Genomic DNA, 23,990 nt, shown 5'->3' on the forward strand with positions numbered 1-23,990 from the left:
TCCAATAGAGGCAGAAGGAATGGGATTTCATGGAAGAGGGGGAAAACAAAAACGATTGATAAAACTGGCCGGGAGAATCTAGCAGCACAATGCCACCTAGACAACCATGTGTCGCCTAGAGAGAGAGAGAGAGAGAGCAAAAGAGAGCAGATGCATTTATATTTAGCCACTTATGTTGTGCTCTCCTAACATTCCAACACACTGAGCATCTTCATTTGTCTTCCTGACGGCCATCTTGATAAACCATGATCACATTTATTTGTTTCTCTCCTCTCTCTCTCTCTCTCTCTCTTTCTCTCTCTCTCTCTCTCTCTCTCTCATGCTAATCAGAAGGGACTTCTATGCTTACCCTTACTACCCGTAAGTGAATTTTCAATCCCATACTGACGTCACCCTCACCCGCTCGTCCAAGAACAAATCTACCTCATTTCTACTTTACCTTTTTCTTTTTCTTTCTTTTTCTTTTTCTTTCTTTCTTTCTTTCTTTCTTTCTTTCTTTCTTTCTTTCTTTCTTTCTATATTATTCCTTCCCCCTCGCTCTCCGTTATCACCTCTCTTGGTATCACTAAATCTCCAATTCCATCCCTCAACCGTTTCCAATTTCTTCCCTGTTATTTTCTCCATTCCTTCCAATTTCTCATCTCCTCAATCACTTGCTCCCTCTCTCACCCCCTTCCACTTTCCTCCTCTCTCTCTCTCTCTCTCTCTCTCTCTCTCTCTCTCTCTCTCTCTCTATCTCTCTACCTGTTCAGTAGGAAGAAGGTGAGCATCAACAAGGCGGCCATGTCGTATCGTCAGGAGAAAGGTCGTAAGCTGAGCTCTCTGGATTGCAGCATGACGGACCAGAGTACCCTGCAGCAAGACCAGAAGATGGTGGACTCTTTCATGGACGCCCACGGCTGCAACACTCGAAGTAAGAGAGACGCAACTTTGCCGCCTTCTCTGAAAACCATATGTCTAAAAATTTAAATTCTTTTACTCAACTGGAGTTAACGTGCATATAAATTATGACTCCTAAATTACACAGAAACTAATTCTAATCTAATCTAATACACCTTAATGTCAGTTGGCCAACGTGTTGGTGTAGAAATATGGGACTCCCTCTTTCTTTGGTGTGTCGGCCCGGTGGTGCCTAAACCCTAACCTTTAATTCACAAAAACTATGCCTAAACCAAACCGTAAAGGTCTCATGACATGCTGATTTTACAAAACAGTCTTTATCATGGTCCTTCAAATGAGTATTAAAAGGTTTTAACTGAAAAATTCACTCCAGTGAGCCATGGCAGTTTTTTTTTTTTTGCCTGCGGGTGTCGCTGTTGAGGGATTTTGCCTGTCAGTCATCACTCTCTGCTCTGCCCCCACTGGGGGAAAAAGAGAGAGGAGGGGAGGGGCTGGGAGGAGAGGGGGCGGGATTTTTTGCGTGTAATTGAGTTGAGAAACCACGTCCACCAAGGCGAAACACAGGGATAAGACAAAGTCCGGTAGAAATATATATGCAGTATTTATAATGAAACGCTTGCTAACACAGAGTCCACTGTGTGCCCAGATGAACAGCGCTCCTCTGTGAACGAGGCGAGCAGCCTACTGGGAGGCTCCTCCCCTCACCGCCTCTGTCGGAGGAAGAGCTCGCCCTATCACACGGGTCAGCTCCACCCAGCGGTACGCGTGGCTGACCTCCTCCAGCACATCAACCAGATGAAGACCGGCGAGGGATACGGCTTCAAGCAGGAGTACGAGGTGAGGAGGGGGCTGCGTACAACAATGCGACACGAGTTGTGCGGACTAGCCTGACACCAACTTAGGATGCCTCAGTTGTCACACTCTGCTCCAGTCCTACTCAGCTTTGTTTCCCAAACACTGGGTCGGGAGCCATTTGTGGGTCGCGGAGCCATTTTTATGCGTCGCGACTCGCAAGTAAATATGCCTTTTTATTCTTCTTATTTGAAAAAATATATTTTTTTCTAAAGATTTTCAAATTTCTTTCCCCCTTTTTTTTATCACAAACGTAAACTAAAAACATAATACAAAAAAATAAAATAATCTTAAATTAATTTAAAATGTTAAGAATTAAAAAAGTATAAAAATAAACTTTAGAAGATCTACAAGCCATCAACAGCATCGCGATGCATCGTAGAATCAAATCAAATCGTTAATTGTAATCAAATTGAATAGTTAGGGTAGTGCCCGCACACGGCATGTACAAGTGCCCTCAGATTGTGTTCTGTGGAGGCAGTCCTGGCCCACACGTATGACGTCCTTCACTCCCTCGCCCACATTCCTGCTGGAAGTAGCAAAGGTTCTGTCTTCGGTACTGTCTTGAATGCCATAACTTTGATTTTCTTGGCTTTGCGCTTGAGGCTGATGTATTTGCACTCCATTTCTACTGCCAGCAGTAGTTTCCCTCCTTTCTCTGCTGTGTCCGAGACTAGGGTATACATTGCATACATAATACTTCACAACTTTTGTTTACTTTATGAACTCTGAACCGGACATTTTTATCTGTGTGCAATGAAGTCTAGTTTCATTTCAGCCCCATGGCATAGATAATACAGCTATTATAATTAGGCCTTGCCTTTAACAAATATAGTCCCCATTATTTCCCTTTGAACACTGATACAAAGTTACTCACTTTAGCCAGTGGCGATAACGCTTTTTTTTCCTCCTTCTTTTCTTCATCTTATGCACATCCACCTGCAGGAATCCAGAAACACATTTTTAGATTCATTAAATTATTCCCTGGGGGCCCAACAAATTCACCTCCCGAAAATCAATACGACGGTGGCTTTTTCAGTCTGGCTCCTCATCCTCATTGCCTGGAGAAATAAACAAAATGAAGAGGATCAGCGTGAACACCGCTGTCACACTTCATAATGCTTATTTCCCACCGGGTCTGGTGCCATTGATCTATTCTTTTTTTGCACACCCACATTTAGCGGGTGGTGGACAAAGTACTCAACCTTAATACTTACTTGAGTAAAGAGACTCCTGGTGAAATGTGTCCCGAGACAAGCATTTAACATTTCACACCCAGTGTGAAATGAGCAGTCCTTTTTTTGAGCGGTGGTAAACCGCTCCATAGAGTGGCTGTGCGTGTGTCTGTAGCCACTTTTCCTCTGCGTTTTGCCATAGCAATGTGTTTTCCTCAGCGTTTTGCCATAGCAATATGTGTGTGTGTGTGTAGCCATATTACATCACCAATTACATCCAAGACCTATCTGTAGCCACTTTTCCTCAGCGTTTTGCCATAGCAATGTGTTTTCCTCAGCGTTTTGCCATAGCAATATGTGTGTGTGCGTAGCCATATTACATCACCAATTACGTTATGCAAGCACGACCACCGCTCACTTCACATTGGGTGTGATTTTATTAGTTACTTTCGTTAAGCGCCCTGCGAAGCTTGGTCAGTGAGTACATCATTATTATGTGCAATATTATGTGCATACAAAGCTAGATCTAGCTGCGGTTAGCACAGCTCAAAAACACTCAAGTACACATACTGTTAATAGGGCTGTCGTAATAAATATCGCCGAGTCAGTCGAAGACCTCCCACGACAATTGTTTGATTCGAGCCATCGGTGGTAATTATCTTTATATAGCATCAGTTACTACTGTGGTGCGGTGCAGAGTGCTGGTGTGTCATGTACTTCTTATTTAGTCCATGCTTCCTGTAAGTAGACTTAAAAAATAAAACCAGTTAACGTGACTTGACAGTTGACCTGATCATGGGGGAGCTCTTATTTTGAACGTAGGCGTTTTGAGAGTAAATACTTCAGCTTGTTGTTATTAGCTACTCTACTTGTTGCAGCTACTTTGACGCTGAGTGGTGGTCTCATGCTGCAAAGTAGCAATGGGTGAAGGCAGACGTCACCACACCGCTATAGCTCTAAAAAACACAACATTTCGGTCTTTTCTCTTTTACTGTTATTTATTTGTCTTGCACCAGTGATGACTTGATCTGTAAATGGTAAATGGTGCATTTATATAGCGCTTTTATCCAAGGCGCTTTACATAGATTGTGCATTACATTCACCCATTCACACACACATTCGTTCGTACACCGATGGCGGAGGAAACCATACAAGGCACCAAACTGCTCACCGGGAGCAACTAGGGGTTCAGAGTCTTGCTCAGGGAAGAACTCAGGGAGAGCCTGGATTCGAACTGGGAATCCTTTTGGAACCCTTCGTGCTCTAATGATGGTTTCTATACTCCTACTGTATGCCGCCCCTATCTGTAACATAGCTCTTTGATATAGCAGCGCTGTGCTCCGAACTGTATGTAGTCCTACACAGGATTTTAATATAAACGACTCGTCAAAAAGTCGGATTAAACTCCCGTCTGGACTTGGATTATATGGCAGTAACTGAATGATGCGGTGAAGAACGTAGGGCTCTGTGTGTGGACGTGTGCTGGGTGTCAGCGGGTTCCCAAGGACAGCATGGAGATGGACAGAGGTGGATGAGAGCAGCTTCTTAAGTGGGATTAGAGCAGGTCTTACCTGTGTTGGATCCAGTGGCTGCAGTAATCCCCTGATCACAATGCTGTCCCCGCTTTGTCCCCGGCCTTGCGTTGGTGCCAATTTGTCCCCCCTCCCCCTTCGCCCACACGGGATTGGACCACCTTTGATGAGGGACTTAGCGAGCCTCAGTACAAGTGTGTGAATGTGCCCACAGACGGAGCGAGGAGATCAGGGTGAATTATAGTGAGGCGGAACGGGACGTGACTGGATCCACCTGGACATGCGTTCACTCACAACACAAGCACATATTTTTGACCGGTGCTCCTGGAAGGAGCTAAGCTCCAACATCTGGCTTTGTCCGGGTTCTGAAGTGTGGCTTACATTTGGCCTACATCTGGCCAACATCTTGGCACAAAGCGCTCAAAGTTTGTTGTACGCCCAGGGTCACGTTGGCCAAGCTTTGCGGGGCACTTGATGAAATTAACTATTAAATAGCGTCGCTCACTTCTAGGGATGGGTATCGTTTGGATTTTTACGAGTCCGGTTCCGTTTCCGGTTCTGCTTATCGGTTCCGATTCCTAACGGTTCCTATTTCGGTTCCAAAATGGTTAAAAATATATTTTTTTAGCCGAAACTGAATAGAGATTTGTTTTTTAAATTATATACACACATTATTTTTAAACATTCTTTATTTATTTATTGGGTAATAAAAGGTAATATAATGTCTCCAGTTGCATAATTGCACATTTATGGCCTAATTGTGTTATTATTATTACTAGGCCTGCCAATGTTTGGGGAGAATTCACTTTCAGTTTCATTTTAGCAACACACACACACACACACACACACACACACACACACACACACACACACACACACACACACACACACACACACACACACACACACACACACACACACACAGCTGGTGTAAGTATCTTGCTATGAAATCTAGATGTGAGTGGCCCGAAGAGCCGCCGAACTTCTTGTAGGATACAGTCAGGCTCTCAGCTAGCTAGTGTAGTAGCGCTAATGTTAGACCCTCTGTGGAACAGTGGATTCTAGTTTGGTTAATTCCAGCAGAAAAGCTTGGTTACTGGTTGGCTATTTCTTCCCAATTCCTACTTGTCTTGAGACGGGGGAAGGGGAGGAAAGGAATGCAGCATGTAGCGACGCTCCGTGCTGTGTCTGTTACAGTACTTCTCCTCCATTCAACACAGAGAAGAGAGAATGCGCTCGGTGCACCGGCACTGACTTGTGCTTCGACGCATCGCGGTGTATTTGTGTTGTTTATGCTATCTTTTTTTTTTACGCATCACATCTAGGAACCGATAGGCAGTACCGAAATTACATATATTTTTTGGGTACCCAGGAACCGTCATGTTCTTATCGGTTCTGTCCCGGTACCGAATTTCGGTACCCATCCCTACTCACTTCACACTTGTGTGATTTTTAATTTAGTTTGTTCATGTATTTTCATCTGCCCTGTGTGTCGTTACATCGATTTATATCTCCCTGCACCAGCAGATTGGGTGGAAACAGCTGTCACACCTTTAGCGTTTATTAACACAAATGTATAGTAAATATCAGCTTCTAAGCCAGCGGCCCCTATACGGCATAGCAGTGCGCGTGGTTTACTGGTGCCACTCTTATTTTGAAGTCCACCGACCGACCGTCTAACTTGGCACATGCAGTTGCTGCTGGAGCTCCCCAGCTGACAGCAATTTTGCCCACATACAGAGTGTACTCATGTGACGGAGTTCAACCTTTTCATACTAACTGCGACCTGGTGGTCGCAACTACATTGAATAAATACCCTTTTTTTTTCAATTGACTTTTTCTGTAACATTTTTTGTAACCCCCAAAAGTCCATTGAGTTCAATGGACCTTTTCTGTAACCTTTTCTGATTGGACAATATAATGGATTCGAGGATTGGTTGAGCTTCACGTGACCTCACAATATGTAGTCAACCACACTTGCAGTTTCCCAGAATTGCACGTCTCTAGTTAATATTAATTTGTTGCATTTTCTTTGCAGAGCTTTTTCGATGGCTGGGATGCGACAAAGAAAAAGGACAAGACTAAAGGAAGACATGATAGTTTACTCAGCCGTAAGTAACAATTAGCAACATACAGTAGCCACTAGCCACTGGAAACATTTCTGAAAAAAAGACACCTCCATTGAAAAACAAATAGAAATTTGGAGCATTTAATTGACATAAATATGCCAGTTGTGTTGTCTTCTGAAGCTTTCAAGCTCTTTAAATGTAAGCCACATTTTTATATATGTGTAGATGTCATAATAATTGTTTATCCCGTACAACTGGTAATGGTTGATATGGAATGCTCTGCTGTTTTTCAACCATATGTCCATGTCTTTATCAGTAGGGTTAATTATAAAAACATGCTCACATCTAAAATAATTGATCCATTGACTAGAGATTTATGATTCAAAATATGCTCATTATTATTATTATTATATATATAAAATGTCCACTTCCTATTGATTTTACTATTTGAAGATCAGGATCCGGATCCGCAGATCCAGTCCGGGTTCCTAATAAAAATAGGCTATATTTAGCAATATCTGCTTTAGATTTCTTGCACACCTTTGGAGTTACTGTACATCATGGCAAGGTAACCCAAACCTTTACCAAAGTGGTCTAGCCCTTTAACACTGAGTTCTGGGTATTCTGGGATAAGACAACAAAGGGTACGTTTGGAAATGCGCACCGGGAGCGCACTCACATATTAGTTATCATAGGCCAGTGCGCTCAGTGCTGGATGTTCGAACACACCCAGAGTGTCATGGGACAAGTACAATTGACACAGTGGGCGTTCTTTAAGCCTTTTAAAATGCAACTACAGTATATTGAATAATTAATCAATTAAGTTATTTATGAATGCTGTTTCTCTCGACAATCGATGAGTCACAAATCGACTAAACATCCATACATTTTATAGTGGAACATTCCTGTCTGTTAAAATCTAGTTACCTTACGACTCAACTATGTCATCAACTATGTAAAATAATTGATCAGTTATCAAAGAGTGCTAAAGTGTTCTTTCTTCTGTGCATTTCAGATGATCGCCATCGAGTCAAACTACACTCTTTGCTGGCAGACCCCAACTCTGACTACGTCAACGCCAACTATATTGACGTAAGTCTCTTTGACCTCCACCTCCTTCACTTTGTTCTTTATCCATGTCTGCTGTGTCCAAAACAAACAGCCCAGACTAGACCCCCCCCCCCCCCCCCCCCCATGATGTTCTGGACTGTCAGAGAATGTGTCAGCTGTCTCACTCACACCGGGTGTGCGTGAGATGAGTGTTTGTTCAGCAACAGGGGTCTGTATATAAACTGTATATCAACTACTGTCAGAAAACAGCGTTTAACGTTTTTCTTTTTGACAAAAGAAAAAACAAACAAAGATCCAATAAGCTTGGAGAACTATGCCTGGTGACTCACCGCTCGTCTAAGGCAACACGGCGCCGCATGGCGCCACAGTCGACTCCAATAGAACAGGCCTGATCCTCTCATCTGTTGTTGGTTTTGATCACACCAGCGGTTCAACCGCAGTGAGGATCTCAGCAAGCCTCTCCGATCCCAGCAGCAGAGCGTAGCACCTGTCACATCACATCACAGCAGCTTTGTACCACATGGACTCACAGGTTCTGAAGAAAAAACACCTTTTTTTTTTTTTTACTTTGAGATCTGCTGTTAGCTCATAAAGTAAAGGTCACTCAGAGTTGGCACTGAAAAGCCCTGTTTAACAACTCAGACTCAGTTTTAGCACAGGAATGCAGTCAGTTTAAGTGCTTATAATAGATGTGAAAGCGAAGGGGTTCGATAGGGCTTGTTCTACTCTCTGAATACTGTATTCAGGGCCTTTAGTTTCACCATTGTGTCTTTGATAAAGGCAGACAAAGGCAGACAATGAGGACTGGATTGGTTGTAGATGCCTGACGCAGCAGCGTTATGTGGGTGGAGATGGTCTGAAGAGGAGCTAATTATCGTCACTGCTTGGGCAGCAATTCAGTGCCTGTTCTCTTTATCGTGAGAGACTCCTTTAGAATGAAAGAGTCATTAAGTGTGTTGTCTACAGCCTAGTGCCTACATGTCATGACAGGACCCCTGGTTTGTGACCTTACAGCACAGTTTTTCGGAATTATTAATGGAAGGTCACCTGGCTATTATGTCATTGAACAGTAAATGTATCATTGCCATTTCCCAAAAGTTCAGGGGAAAAGAAAATGTAACAAAGATCTCCAGCTAGAATTGAACTGGGGATGTTGAAGATTATGTGTCCAGATGTTGGTGGTTTCCAAATACCTTTTAACTTGAGCGTGGTTGTTGTCACTGAAGTCAAACAAAACAGTCTTGTCTCAACATAACTCGTAAAGGAAGCATGTTAGAATTGGTTTGATTGGTATAGTTGTAGCAGAGTGTGGTATTGTTGTACTTGTTAGTATGAATAACCTCTCCACCCTAAATACCACTCGTTCACAGAATAAGAATCCATTTGTTTCAAAAGAAAAGGCCTCCAGCGAAGCATAAAGAAAGAGAGTTGTTTGTCTTCGCCAATCGCCATAGAATTCTGTGACGTCAAGACTCTTTCTGAACGTGATTATTTCCGCAGGTGGCTTGTTGACTCACTGTGAAGTGCAAAGCACACTGTCAGACACTCGTGAATTGCTCGAACACCAACTGTCGCATGCTACAAGAAGAACACAAATGAGAACACACACAGTGTGAGACATGTGTTGTTGTTGTTGTTGTTGAGTATTCGAGGCAACTTGATTCCTCACTTGAATCTCCAGAGCTTTGGCTCACCAGGCATTCTCTGTTTTTGGGAATGTTTTTATAATGAAGGGGATTGAAGGGATTTTGTGTGACAACTTTCTCAAATTCAACAATCTGTCTCTCCTCGTTGACATTGACAACAGCGGCTTTGGACTAGTCTGCATGTTGGGAATCTGCCTTTGGAGCAGAAGAAGAGCTGTTATGCCCACAGGTATACAGTACGAATGAAAAGAACCTGTTTTTTGAGTGGCGATGACGCCTGGAAATAGAATGGTGGCACAAAGGGACGCCGGGCGGCACTTCGACAAGTGCCAGGCCAGCGAGTGTCGGGATTGTACATAGACAATCCTGGGGTGTCTGTTCTGACGTTTGCCAGCAGTGTGTTTTGCACTAGCAAAATCTCCCTCTCCCACTGTTCTGTGATCACAATAACTAGCTCTTGTTTCCTCCCCGCCTTCCCTCTTCTCTCTCTTTCTCTCTTTCTTTTCTTTCCCCTCCTCCCTCCACAACCTTTGGCGTCGCTTAGATTCGGATAAACAGGGAAGTAAGTACTTGGCTTCTCTTCTCCTTCCATCTATCCTCCCATCTATTGACTCCTCTGTGTCCCTGCCAGCTCTCCATGGCCCGCAACCATCCTCTCCTCTCCTCTCTCCTGCTATGAGCTGCTGAGCCCTCCTGACCATTGCTATTCCTTTTGAGTTTAATTGAGACAAACTGGCTGTGGCTTCTCTTTACCTCCCTTCTTTCATGTGTAATCAGATCCTCACCTGGGGTTAGATGTTGGTGCATCCTGGCAAAGGCCTGGCATAGGAGACGCCACACAGTAGAACCCACAATGTCACATCATGCTTATGTGGAGGAATCCACTAGGACTAGGTTATGTCATGCATATGTGGCAGAATCCACGAGATCACGTCATGCATATGTGGAAGAATACACTAGGTCAAGGGTCTTCAACAGGGGGTTACTACAGGGGGTCCTCCAAATCTCTGTGGTTTTTTTTCTCCTTTTCTATATTAACCACTTGAACCCTAACGTCCATATTCGGAGAACTTTAGCCAAAAATAGCAGTTCTACAAGCTCACAACAACTCGCGCTGCGAGGCGTTGTAAGCTTGTAGATTGGCTATTTTCGACAGAGGTTTGGTGTAGAGGGGAAAAAGGGCAGACTAAGTACAGTGTGAAAGGCCAAGTTTAGTAAGTATTGACGGTTCATGTGATTAAATATCTGAAAACCCAAATTGAAATGAATCCAAAATACATTGATTGTGCTGTCAAACGATGACATTACAGTACCGGTATATGGTATCTATGGGTTGTGGGGGGTCCCTGCTTCATCTCCCTCTCAACTAAGGACGTCCTTGGCCTGAAAACGTTGAAGACCCCTGCACTAGATTACATCATGCATACATAGTACATACGTAGGGCAGGCATATGTAGTAGAAGAATCTACTTGGTCACATTATACATACTTAGGGTTAGCCCAGACTTTGTTGAGTTGGCTCAAAGACAGCGGAGATACAGTACATGGCACAGCAGGGCAGGCTTTCTGTTGCACGCTAGTGGACAGTTAACCTAACAAAAGGTGGAATTGCAGGCAGCGCTCACAACTGCCCCGTGGCCAAGCGAGAGACCGCCAATTAGGAAGAATCTGACTTCTATGTCAGATTGTCATAATTCTAGAATGGAGCATTCTGGCTATTGTGTCGTATTTATTGTTTGATCCAGTCAAACCTCCTCCTACTATACCAAGAAGAAGATTTCTAAAAGTCCTTTGGGAGATTTTAGACTATTCTTTTGTGGACACACTGAATTTAAATTTGCTTTGGTTCTATTCTCGGGGTAAAAAAGAAAGAAAAACACACTTTAGGAAGTTTCTTTCTTACTTTTGGATGTAATTGATTGGCTTGTGTGGTGTCAAGTGCTTACAGTAGGCATGTGCATGTTATGATGTTTTTATTTTTTATTTTTCTCTCCTTTTCATCCTTTTTTGTGTATTGTTTTATGTGTCCTTACTTGCCTCTTGTTGGGCTGTGTGGTTGCCAAGGTAGCAGATGACGAGGAGTTTGTTACCAAAAGGCTCATGGGATTCACTGCACTTTTTCATACAACGGCTTTCTATCTCAACCTTGTTCTGACATCCATGACAGTTACAGAATGTCATTTTGGTTGGCTGCCTGGCAGAATAGGATTAGTACAGTAAGTGGTGAAATATCCCAACTAGACAAAGAGTCTAGAATAGAAATACAGGGAGTTACTGTGAGTTGAATCTAATCCTAATTCCTTTGTTGCCACGGAGAAGAAGTTAAGAGAAAAGACAAGCAGTTGCAGGCAGGAATGGAGACGGAGAGAGATGTTCTGAGATCCACAGGTTGGTTTATTGCAGAGTATGAAGTCTACAGGCCGAAGCCCACAGAACAACCGTTCAGCCTCACGGCCTCCCGGGTAATGCACACAGTACCGGTACATACAAATTCTATGGTCTTTTAAAGCAAATGAAGGCGGACCCCTTCATTTGTCCAGACAGGCTGAGTAAATTAGCATCTGGTCAATACACTGACTTGAGACTAGATTTAGCATAACCAGATGGTTGTCTAAACAACAGGTTTATCGACACCTCAGTGGGCCACTGGCCCCCAACTCCTTAGATTAACAAAGGGAATGTAAATGATGGCAACACCCCATGCCTCAATGGATGAGACAGGCCGGCAGCTCAACTCCAGACTGTAGGACATCATTTGATGAGCTTGTAGAACAATATCTATAATTCATGGTAATATTTGGTGGTATGGTTTCACAGGATACGACATTTCCTCCCTAAGATCACAGACACCTGTGATCTTCACAATACAATAGTGAAACCATATTCATGTAAATAAGTGGGAAAAAAACATAAAAAGAAGAAGAATACAGTTCGACATATAATACCTACAGATTTAAGATTACATAGTGTGGTTACAGCTTGAATTACATTCAATATCCCTCTTAATGTAGTCACAATTACAACCAGTTACACAATCTAGAAATGGTGGTTTACAATGATACACAAATACATACAAACAATTGTTGATAATAACTTATTGGCTTTCCTAAATCGAATGAATGCCAAATAATGAACTTTAACACTTATTTGACCATATTCAGACAAAAATAAAAAGAGACAAGACGTGACAATCAATAATTCAGAAAAAAACTTGAATTTGTACTTGACATCTTGTGTATTAACACCATCAACTGGCTCATCTCGTTTCCACTAAAATACCTTCAAAATCACTGAAACCTGCCGTATGCCTAATAATTTTGTCTAAAACAGACCCTCTTTGACATGTTTTCACTACTGAGAATTTAGGAAATATTAGATCAAATCCATTTTACTTAAAAACACTGTGCTTCAAAGTTGAGAAATAACAGTGTACCACACCATACCAACGGAATTTGAGAAAAGTGACCCCTTTGTTCGGGAAGAACAAATTACGATCACGCTGGGTCAAATAGCATAATAATGAACCGACCATACTCTGAGTAATGCCTGGTCCATTTAAACTCAGGCCATTCCCAGAATCATTCATACATAATAAAAAAGTAATAAAACCACACCAATACCAGACAAGAAACTATGACCCGCTTTACCCAAACTCTACGTTATATCCGGTGCCGTCCTGTAATATCTCTTCCAGGCAACGCAGAATTTAGGCCGCAAATAGAAAATAATCACAAAATTTCGTGGCAAATATGCCTTTAAGATCTAGTATAGGGACTCCGATTAATGGTCCCCATGTTCATTTGCTTAGCTAAAAATCAACAAAAACATAAAATACATACATACATTTAACTGATTATTATTTAAAAAATAATTGACCTCCTTATATGTCGCTTCTGTAGTCTTCTTACAAAAATGTCAGTGTCTCACCTATATGCCACTGTGTGGCATGGAATGTCCCGATGGAAAAGTTCCACCACCCCCCTTGGCCCTGTATGGCCTTGGTGGGTGATGCGCTGTACAGACAGCCAGGTAGGGAAGCCCATGGTCCCGGGACCGGGTGAACGAAAATCACCAGACCTCCCTCGGCGCTCAGCTGCTGCTATTGCTGTTATTGTCCACGAAAAGTTTTTACTGTCCGACTGGATCCGATCGATCTGATCTCACTTCTCCCCCCTGCGGTGAACCAGACATGGAATCACCGCACTCTTTCTTCATCTTAACATCACAGAGGTCCATCTGTGAGGCCATGTAGCGTAGAATCATCACAGCCTTGAGATGCGCTGCGAGGTCGTTGGCTTGCAGATTATGAGTTGAGCCGTCCGCTGCCGTCGTGGACCTCTCTCACTTGCTCCGGCGCCCTCCGTCGCGTTGTCCTCCGACGTCGCTGCGGTCATCATCGCTGTAGTGTAGCCGCGGTCTGCGGGTTCCCACGTTGCCGTCCGTCCGTCATCCTCCCTCGACCAGAGAGGTGCCCGTTGATAAAACACTTAATCTTCTGCTCCTCAATAAAATCCTTCCTCCCTCGATCGCAAAAAAGAAAAATATAGTAAAAACACTCACAGCTCCCCTATTGTCCCGCGGTTCAATTCGTTTTCGCTCAGAGCCCCCATTTGAAATATCCCAACTAGACAAAGAGTCTAGAATAGAAATACCCGGAGTTACTGTGAGTTGAATCTAATCCTAATTCCTTTGTTGCCACGGAGAAGAAGTTAAGAGAAAAGACAAGCAGTTGCAGGCAGGAATGGAGACGGAGAGAGATGTTCTGAGATCCACAGGTTGGTTTATTGCAGAGTATGAAGTCTACAGGCCGAAGCCCACAGAACAACCGTTCAGCCTCACGGCCTCCCGGGTAATGCACACAGTACATACAAATTCTATGGTCTTTTAAAGCAAATGAAGGCGGACCCCTTCATTTGTCCAGACAGGCTGAGTAAATTAGCATCTGGTCAATACACTGACTTGAGACTAGATTTAGCATAACTAGATGGTTGTCTAAACAACAGGTTTATCGACACCTCAGTGGGCCACTGGCCCCCAACTCCTTAGATTAACAAAGGGAATGTAAATGATGGCAACACCCCATGCCTCAATGGATGAGACAGGCCGGCAGCTCAACTCCAGACTGTAGGACATCATTTGATGAGCTTGTAGAACAATATCTATAATTCATGGTAATATTTGGTGGTATGGTTTCACAGGATACGACAGTGGGAAATATTTTGCAATTGGTCTGTGTGGGTACATTATGTGTAAACAGGAGTTGGAATCACTTAGACAAGTAATATCAGAATTAAAGGAGCACTTAACTCATAATAATAAAAATAAGGATAGGTCAGGATAGGTCATCAAACTCGTAGGTGGCGGCCTGGACCATAAGCAATAAATCGCCAAAGTCGTCACACGGCAGTAGTATATGAGTTGATCTGGTTTGAAATTACCAAACCTACCAATAATGTCACTGGTAGGCAGGTTACTGAACTGTCCACAGTTTGAGAGACACAGGGGAGGGCAGAAGAAGCGACGCCTTAGTTTGTGCAGGACACAGGAGTCGTCCCGCCCAGCTGTAGTCAGTTGTCAGTCACATCTGTTCTCATTCCTCATTCTCATATCTGCTGGTCATTACGTCACATGACTGCCATACTCCAATCAAAGCTCTCAATCAGTAGGGAATGCTCCTTTAAATATCTTCTTTCTTTCTCTACCTATGCTTGGTTTCCGAAGCTTTGGAATCATTCGCTGCTGGCTGCTGCCCTCCTCCACCTCAGCCTCCACCTTTCACAATCAGTTTGGCTAAGCTCAAATACTTGTGATTGTCTGACTAAGTTACATGTGATTGTGAATGTATTAAGCTCAAATACTGTGATTCTGACTGACGAAGTTACATGTCAGTGTATTGCTATTGTTCTGCTATTGGGGGCTTTTAAGCCGTGACATAATTTTGTAGGCAGAGGAGAACTCTGCCCCCAGAGCATTTTCTGTCCCTCGCTATTTCAACAGATCCGAGACAAAAATAACGACTAAAGTATAATTCTTTCCTTTCAACAACAAAGAGAAGAAAAATGTGTAAATAGTAAAAATAGTAAAAAGATTCACGGAAACTGGGGGCAGAAATTCTCCTCTGCCTATAGGCCTGGGGCCAATTCTGATATCTTCACAAATTGGTACCACCCAAGGTGACCGTACATTTTTTACATTTTTGACTTCCTACATGTCTCTAGTTTACATTTTGATATGATAACCCTTTCTGAGACCCAGCTTAATTGATGTTATCAGCCGCTAGAGTCGGTCTCCCATCGACTTTCTATACAGGAGGAAAATACCCAGAAAATTTTTTTTTTCTGGGTATTTAAGTAGGATGTGAGGGGTCTAACTAGGGGTTTGTCATGATGCTGAATCCATTGCAAGCATTTGTTTTGCACAAAAAACATTCCTTGGGCTACAAATGGCCCCAGAAAATGATAGTTTAGTGATGAAAAGTGATGAGTCATCACTTTTCATCAGTTTCATCAGTTTTGTGGGTGTATTCTAGGGCCATTTGTAGCCCAAGGAATGTTTTCTGTGCAAAACAAATGCTTGCAATGGATTCAGCATCATGACAAACCCCTAGTTAGACCCCTCACATCCTACCTAAATACCCAGAAAAAAAATGTTTTCTGGGTATTTTCCTCCTGTATAGAAAGTCGATGGGAAACCGACTATAGCGGCTGATAACATCAATTAAGCTGGGTCTCAGAAAGGGTTATCATATCAAAATGTAAACTAGAGACATGTAGGAAGTCAAAAATGTAAAAAATGTACGGTCACCTTGGGTGGTACCAATTTGTGAAGATATCAGAATTGGCCCCAGGCCTACTACAAAATGATGTCATACTTAACAGCCCCTATTTTCCCTGATTTTGCTTAGCATGCTCAAAAAGCACACACAACATTCAGGGAACATCTCCGAACGCGGAGCCCTTTAACGCCAAGATGAACTGTATTCCATTTATGCAATAAATGGTTAAATCTACTTTGACGTGAGTGTTCCTCACTAAATGTTCAGTTATATGAAAACACAGTTGAGAAAGCATGAAGTACTATTTTAAACATACAGTATGAGGGTTACGCCGCCGCAAATAACTTTTCAGACACACCGCACTGCAGGGACGTGCTGGACATTGGGAAAAGCGGGACAATTCCCAAACGGCCGGTTCATTCCCGGCCAGTCCAGGCCGGCCATTAGGAAAAAAATCAAAATAAAATGTCGGTCTTTGTTCCATTTTGGGCAGAAACCTCGTATCTCCAAGTTTCAAATGTATACATTTTTTCGCAAAGTAAAGCCCTGCTTCATTATACAAGGCTGTTGCATAAAAGTAGTGAAAACAGCAAATCCACAAGCACACAACGCCTCGCGGTGCGAGGCGTTGTGTGCTTGTAGATCGGCTGTTTTCACTAGTTTATTTTTTAGTTTTTTATAATTTTTATCCCACAATTTTGTAACCCATTTTTTCACCCAGTGCTAATTGCCTATGTAATCCTGGGCTCTGCTCTCCCTCTGCCGCGCCTGGGGAGACAACGGACTGACCTCATGCTTCCTTCTATGCATGAGGAGTCCAAGTTGCTTCTTGTCACCTGACAGTGGAGATTTCCCTAGTTTGGACGTAGCGCGTGGAAGGAACACGTTATTCCAACCAGTTCCTTTCCCCTCCATCAGGCGCCCCGGCTGGCCAGGGGGAGGCATTATTGAGACCAGGATTACGTGCATGTTTTTGTGAGGGTATCAACCCTAGGAGACACGGGGAGAACATGCAAACTCCACACAGAAAGGCCCTATCGCCAACCCCACAATCATTTTTAAAATGATAAATACAAAACAAACGGTTTTGGACATACAAGGTTTCCAACCGACAACGAAGAAATATAACTCATGTACAGTAATTGGCCCACTGGCTTGTCACTTGTCATGATCTTAAATGGCAAATCTTTGAGTAGCAGCAGCGCTATAGAGAGAGATCTCTCTCTATAGCGCGCAATGAGGGCCTCTACAACTCTTTTTCCCGGGCTGAATCAGGGGCCCAGCACGTCCCTGCCGCACTGTATCAGAGCTGTTATAAGGCAGAGCTGAGGAGAAAGTAGGCATGCAGCCAGATCAGTCAGAGTCACTCAGGTACAATGAGTCACAGATCACTCAGTGTCTATTTACGGTTGACCAGGAGCCACAGATGCATGCTGGGAGCTGGCAGCCAGCCACCATCGGCATGCAGCTCTTTCACTCTGTTCATAATGACCCGGCTCACAGGCGCAGGCGGGGACAAAGATCATCATTTCATGGTTTTAAGCGTGACAAAAGGCTAGCAAGCGGCGCCTCAATGAAAAGCATTCATCGATGACAGAGCACAAATTCGTTTTTGTGGGCTTTAAAATATCTTTCATTAAAAAGGTGCGGCAGACATTTCGCTGCTACCGACCCCCCTGACTCTTAGACCGATGAGACACGTCTTGATGCTGAAAATGGAGAGAGAATGGAGGGAGGGACCAGAATCCGTGTTCGTATTGTGATTGGTATTGACACACTCTCTCTGTTTCCTCCAACCTCTTTTCCTCTCCTCCTGTCAACTTCATACAGGGCTACCAGCGGTCCAACCACTTCATCGCCACCCAAGGTGAGTCTCACACGGTGTCACACCCAGGGAATTACAATTTACAATTTAGGCATTTAGCAGACGCTTTTAATCCAAAGCGACTTACAATAAGCAGGTAATATATTAATATAATAAGCAAGATAATGTCAGTATGTCAACAACAATACAACAAATGCATGGGAATATCAATCTAGAAAAACAATAAAATAGGTAGACCATGCACAATAATCAGTTAAAGAAAAAAGAAAAATACCTAAAAATGCTATCTAGCTTCATGTATGGTCATCGAGGGAAGGGGAGTGTTACACTAAGTGCTATGGGTTTAGGTGGAGTCTGAAGAGGTGAGTCTTCAGTCCACGGCGGAAGCTAGGGAGTGAGTCTGTACAGTAGTTCTATGTGCGACAGGGAGTTTATTCCACAGTTTGGGGGGCGTACATTATAACACATAACAGTGGTGGTGTGTTCTCATGTTCGCAAGGACGCGTAGGCATTTGTTTGGAGTGGTCTTCCATCTCCACACATAGTTTCAGCTGTCCATATTGAAATGAGACGTTTGAATAATTAATGTGTAAACAACAACATGGAAGCCGGTGTTTCATCTCGCTACAGCTGGCTGTCTCCTGACAACCGCCGTGTTCTCCAATCCCCCCCATCAAACGCTCCCATAACAATTCTCTGTAACTGTCAGTCATTCTGACGCTGTTTACGCCACTGACTGTGTCTCTGTGTGAAGCGGTTACTTTATGTCTTTCTTCTGCCGAGGACAGACGGTGGTGCATTATCGTACCTTAAGTTATAATGCAAAACCACAGGCGCAAGCACACATTTCACAAACACAAATAAACACAACTAAACTAGAAGACATAATTCATTCTTCCTCTTCTGTTTATTCAGTCAGTGTGTCTCTTCAGAGCGTAATCCCCCTCAGATTTCCCTCTGTTTCCCGACTTTGGTCGCAACCTTGCTGCTTCACAAAACGTGTAGTCATGAAATTGTCTCCTTTTCTCTCACACACGCTTTCACACATCCCCCCCCCCCCCCCCCCCCCCCCCACCCACCCCGACACCCCTGTGTCTCACACCATCTGTCTGCACTCTATGGCAGGGGTCTTCAACAGGGGGTCCGGGACCCCTAGGGGGTCCTCAGAGTTACTACAGGGGGTCCTCAAAAACTGAGTGATAGAAACTTCTTTTCCCCATTTTTCATATTAACCTCTTAATATAGTGTCTATATTCTGAGCACTTAAGCCAAAAATAGCAGATCTACAAGCTTTCGGGAAAAAGAGACTAAGTACAGCGTGAAAGGTCAAGTTTATAAAGTATTGAAGGTTCAAGTGGTCAAATGTCTGAAAACACAAATTGACACGAATCCTAAATACACTGATGATTGTGCTGTCAAACAATGAATCTATATGGAATCTATGAAAAGGTTGTGGGGGTCCCTGCTTCATCTCTCTCTCAACTAAGGGGTCCTTGGCCTGAAAACGTTGAAGACCCCTGCTCTATGGTACCCTACACATGAGTGGTTATATGAGTGGTACAGTATTCAGTGACACACATCAGCGGTGGGTGTTTGCATATGAATAGTCCTTCTCTCTGTGGGCTGCTGTGCTGCAGAGGCCCATAGAAGCTGATGCAATTAGTTGAGCCTGGAGCCACATGTTCCTGTGTAGGAGAGCAGCAGGTGCTCTGCATGGAACCGTTCTGTATTCTGTCCATGATGAAGGTGTGGGAGGAGTTGGATGAGGAAGGGGAGACGGAGGGGGAGGCAGCGAAAACGCCAAGTTCGCCCGAGAGCCGGCGTGCTGCGGCGCCTGAAAGAGCAGCACGGCGTACCGTGCATATGGATCGACTCAGTCGATGGGATCAATCAGCATCTGTTTCTCTAGCGCCCTCCCTGGTGAAGTTCTTACTAGCCCCTTGCTGATGCTGGAGAAATAAACGTGATGCAGCGGTGCGTGCGGAGGCTAGCGCCGTGATTCACCAAACTGGAGATTGAGCCATGAATAAACCCATGGAGAGGAGGAAGAGGCAGACACGATTGAGCTAGCTATCGATAGATAGATAGATAGATAGATAGATAGATAGATAGATAGATACTGTAGATTTAGACAGTGTTAGGCTTGTAACTCCAAAAACATTACTCGTTACTCGTTTCAAAAATAATATTATTACTTTACTTAACTGTTCTGCTGCTGTAGACGGCGCTCACCGTCATTGAAAGGGTTAATACCATGGCGCCGTTGACGGTGAGGACTGTCAATCTTACTGTATATACAGTAAAGATATTATTACTTACTGTACGTCGCTCCGGTCCCGCCCGCATCGGTAATGTCCGCGATTTGTTTACAACGCACGTCGGGCGTGCACGCGAAGTTAACGTCCTCCATAGTAAATCCATTGAGAGGCCCATAAAGAGACCTCATTTTCTCCAAAAGGGACATTCTTATACAAAGGATGGTCTCCACTCTCCAGTACTGTACACAAACGCTGGGCGCAGCCATGTTCTCTTCTGGGCTCACACTGTCATGTGACTAGATGACGTAATCGTTGCCGTCAAGCGATAATCCAAAAAAACTAAAACAACCCCCTTCCAGCCCTTCAAAATAATAGCGGCGGCCTATGGAGGAAACGGCGTGGCACCGAGGCACCAAGCAACCTTCAGATTAAGAGGCACTATTAGTGTTAAAGTATTACTTCCTGTCAAAAGTAACTTGTTACACCTCTCATTACTATACTTTTACGTTACATCCTACATTTGTTTTCAACTCAAGATTCAGACTTTTCACCTTTCTGCAGCCTACACTGGCGGTGTTTTCATCTCTCACGCGAACTCACGGGTCTTGCGCTAATGAACCAGTTTTATCCGGTTTAGGCCCACCCTTCCGTATCCGATAATTTGCATGCGCACATTCATGCATGCATCGTTTCCGTATCCGCTCTAGACACAGGCCGGATCAGCAGCCTGCAAAGCAACTTGATCCCAGGCGACCTAGCAGCTGGCTACCGAACAAAAACAACACACTATCATGGAATCAAAGTAAACCACACGAAAATCACATTTCCGCCAAGGCTCCTGAAAATTTTAACAATAGTCACTTTTGCAAAGTGCTGCTCTAATTTGATTGAGTTTGACTGTGATTTAGTCTGTTGAGATCAAATCCCTCAGTTTGCCCAAATGTTGCTGTTCTTGTGTCTTGTAAGCGATCAGATGTGTTTGCTTTTGGGCTCGATTCTCTGAGGTGATATTTAAGCTGTAAATGTAAATGTGTGGCACTGCTACTCCTCACTGTTTCACCAGCTTTGTTGTTTTGGTGACGCAATAGCACTGTTTGAAAAAGCCTTTCAGAATAGAGCATAACGGTGAGTTTCCAGCAGTATAAATGGCAGCATACTGTAGAAATGTTTATTATAAACCTAAGCCATATCGAAGGTGAACTTTATATGATGAAAATAAGTACGTCTGAGCAGCCATTGTTGACTTAAAAAATGACAAACAAATTGGAGTAGCGGTCTCATGAATAATGCTAATACGACCCCTAAATAGCCTGGAAACGATTTCTTGAAATCGGTGAAAGAAGAAAGATGTGCTCCATAGACAAACAACATTTATACCAATGCGTCCCTCCAAAAAAAGAAAGGAAACTATCCCCCATTTAATAGGAACAAAGCCAGTGTGTGTTTGGAGATATGGATGTGTGAGATAATACAAAGTGTCATGGTGTCACTATCCAAGCACACTGATGAGGTGTGACCTTCTTCAGTGAAGGTCATTTGAATCAGTTCCAGTTGATGTCAGACACTCACAATGTTCCTATGAAGTTGTGTGAAGCTGAGTCAAGAAGTGTTAAAAATGAAGGGAAATGTTTGTTTCATGTCCTTGTTGTCCCTATATGGCCACCTAAGTGCTTTTGGTACTCTGCTGTATTCTTTGTTTTCCTTAAAATTAAATAAAAAATTGATAAAAAACAAAACAAAAAAGAAGGGACATGTTTATCATTAAAAATACATCCCAAACCAGCTCAGCAGCCAGTATGAGATATTATCAAGAAAGCACAGTGTAATGAAATCAATGAAAGTGTCATCAGCCCTGGGGACTGTGATTTGTGTCAGCAAATGGCGCCTCGGTGAGCCAACGCAGGGCTTTGTTTGTTACATCTCAGGATTTGTGGGTATATTGAAATGACATTTCTCCCTGTAGGAACACAGAATGGACAATAGTTCACAAATGACACGTTGTTACTCTATTCTCTGGCATGGATTACAGCGTGTCTGTGTTGATGGTTATTGCTGCTATTTGCTCTGACTTATGTCTCATCTCTCCACCTCTGCATCCTCCTCTCTGTCTGCTCCTTCTCTTTCTTTTCATCCACATCATTCTGTATCGCCTTTGGATTCTGTTCCTCCACCTCCTTCTGCACCTCTACCTTGTTCACCTCCATGTATCCCTGTGCCTCTGCCTCCTCCTTTGCCTCCACCTCATTCTTCATCTACATCTCCTTCTTTTCCTCCATTTCTTTCTGCATCTCCACCCTTCTCTGTCCGTCTCCCTTGCCTGTTTGTTTGCGCACCTCCCCTCCTCCTTCACCTCCGTCCTCCACAGGTCCCAAGCAGGAGATGATCTATGACTTCTGGAGAATGGTGTGGCAGGAGAACTGCTTCAGCATCGTCATGATCACCAAGCTGGTGGAGGTGGGCAGGGTACGTATACCTCCGACCAAACCTCCCTTCGGGGAAGATAGATGGAGGCAACATGCATTCATGGAGCTGCCCTTTATCATTTTTTATATACAGTAGATATATCAGAGAGGCAGTGGGAGGTAAAGTGTCTTGCTGGCGCGTAGTGAGTCATGAGTAATCACCAGTCGCTTTGATGACAGTGTTCCAAGGTCAAAGTTCTGATTCCCACCGCCTTATTTGCCGTGTCCTGTATGTTCTGACGCACGCCCCCTTATACCCCTGATGCACGCCTCCATATGCGCTTTATCCAGGATGCTCTGATTGCAGCCAGCAGCCATCCCTGCTTCCTTCCACTGATAACAGCCTATTATTTCTGATAATCTACGGTATGTCTTGACCCTGTGCCACTGTGAATAACATTAGGTACAGAGAAGCCCTTTATTGATGCGATGAATTCACACCGTTTTATTCATAGGATTCTTTCATGATAGACGTTTACGCTGGTCTGAATGGAGCTGTGTGAATGTAGGATGTGTAAACCTTTCACACTTTGCCAGCTTTTACGTTCGCACATTGCTCCCAAGCCAACACATGGGGGACAGCCAGGTTCACAGCACAGGGACTCATTTCACTGATGGTTAAACGATCATGCTGTAAACTGTGATGTGTTAACCGACATAAACAACAGAGACACTGACGACACTTGCTACAAACAACAGATGTTGAACTGGAACTTACTGTCCCTTCAAACAGTTGGCCAAAGAGCTGGGCGCTATCCATGGTGCTGAAGTCTCTCCCCAGACCTCTGCCTGCCGCAATGGGACCACAACCACGTTCCACAAGTTGTCTAGTCGACTAGTGCAATGGTTCTCAACCTGTGGTTTGGGACCACCCAGGGGGGGTCCCCAAATTATTTTGGGGGGTCCCCAGATGATTAGCTTAATGTGCAACATTGTTTTCTCACTCAAACTAACAAAGCTGTATAGAGGGTATCTGCACATTTCTAAGGTGACAATTTAAGAACCTCTAAAATGACAAATTTAACCAATTAAGCCAAACTGTCAAATATTAGAGGCAGAAATTGTGAAAATAGCAGATCTACAGGCTCACAACGCCTCGCAACGCATTTAGATCTGCTATTTTCACAATAGAACAGTAGTATACAAAATGTAATGCCTCAACTCTCGTGCTCGTCAGGGTGGGGTCTCCCCAGTTAAAATATGATTATTTGGGGGGTCATGGCCTGTAAATGGTTGAGAGCCACTGGACTAGTGCACAGAATCAGTTGATGAATCAGCAAAATGTGTTATTTCAGACAACAATGACAAAAGCATCGTGTGAAATCCAAACGAGGAAAGGCATTCACTGAACCAACTCTAGTGTGAAGCGTCAAATGACTAGTATTTAGTAAGCTATTAACGGCAGCGCTGTTTTGCCATTTAGTT

General features: G+C 43.6%; 1 protein-coding gene across 1 annotated transcript in view; it reads left to right on the forward strand.

Moving 5' to 3' along the window:
• Positions 1-23,990, forward strand: part of LOC308293341 (receptor-type tyrosine-protein phosphatase U-like) — a gene marked incomplete at its 5' end in the record, with an annotated part of 208,359 nt that overhangs the window by 155,608 nt on the left and 28,761 nt on the right. The window contains 8 exons of the mRNA XM_080735808.1: positions 331-360; positions 753-913; positions 1,547-1,737; positions 6,498-6,570; positions 7,544-7,620; positions 9,790-9,807; positions 17,851-17,887; positions 22,469-22,566. Of these exons, the coding sequence (XP_080591934.1) occupies positions 331-360; positions 753-913; positions 1,547-1,737; positions 6,498-6,570; positions 7,544-7,620; positions 9,790-9,807; positions 17,851-17,887; positions 22,469-22,566 (685 nt within the window). The remainder of the gene's footprint in view (positions 1-330; positions 361-752; positions 914-1,546; positions 1,738-6,497; positions 6,571-7,543; positions 7,621-9,789; positions 9,808-17,850; positions 17,888-22,468; positions 22,567-23,990) is intronic.

This window comes from Nannobrachium achirus (assembly GCF_963921795.1).
Source record: "Nannobrachium achirus genome assembly, chromosome: 10".
Lineage (NCBI taxonomy): Eukaryota > Metazoa > Chordata > Actinopteri > Myctophiformes > Myctophidae > Nannobrachium > Nannobrachium achirus.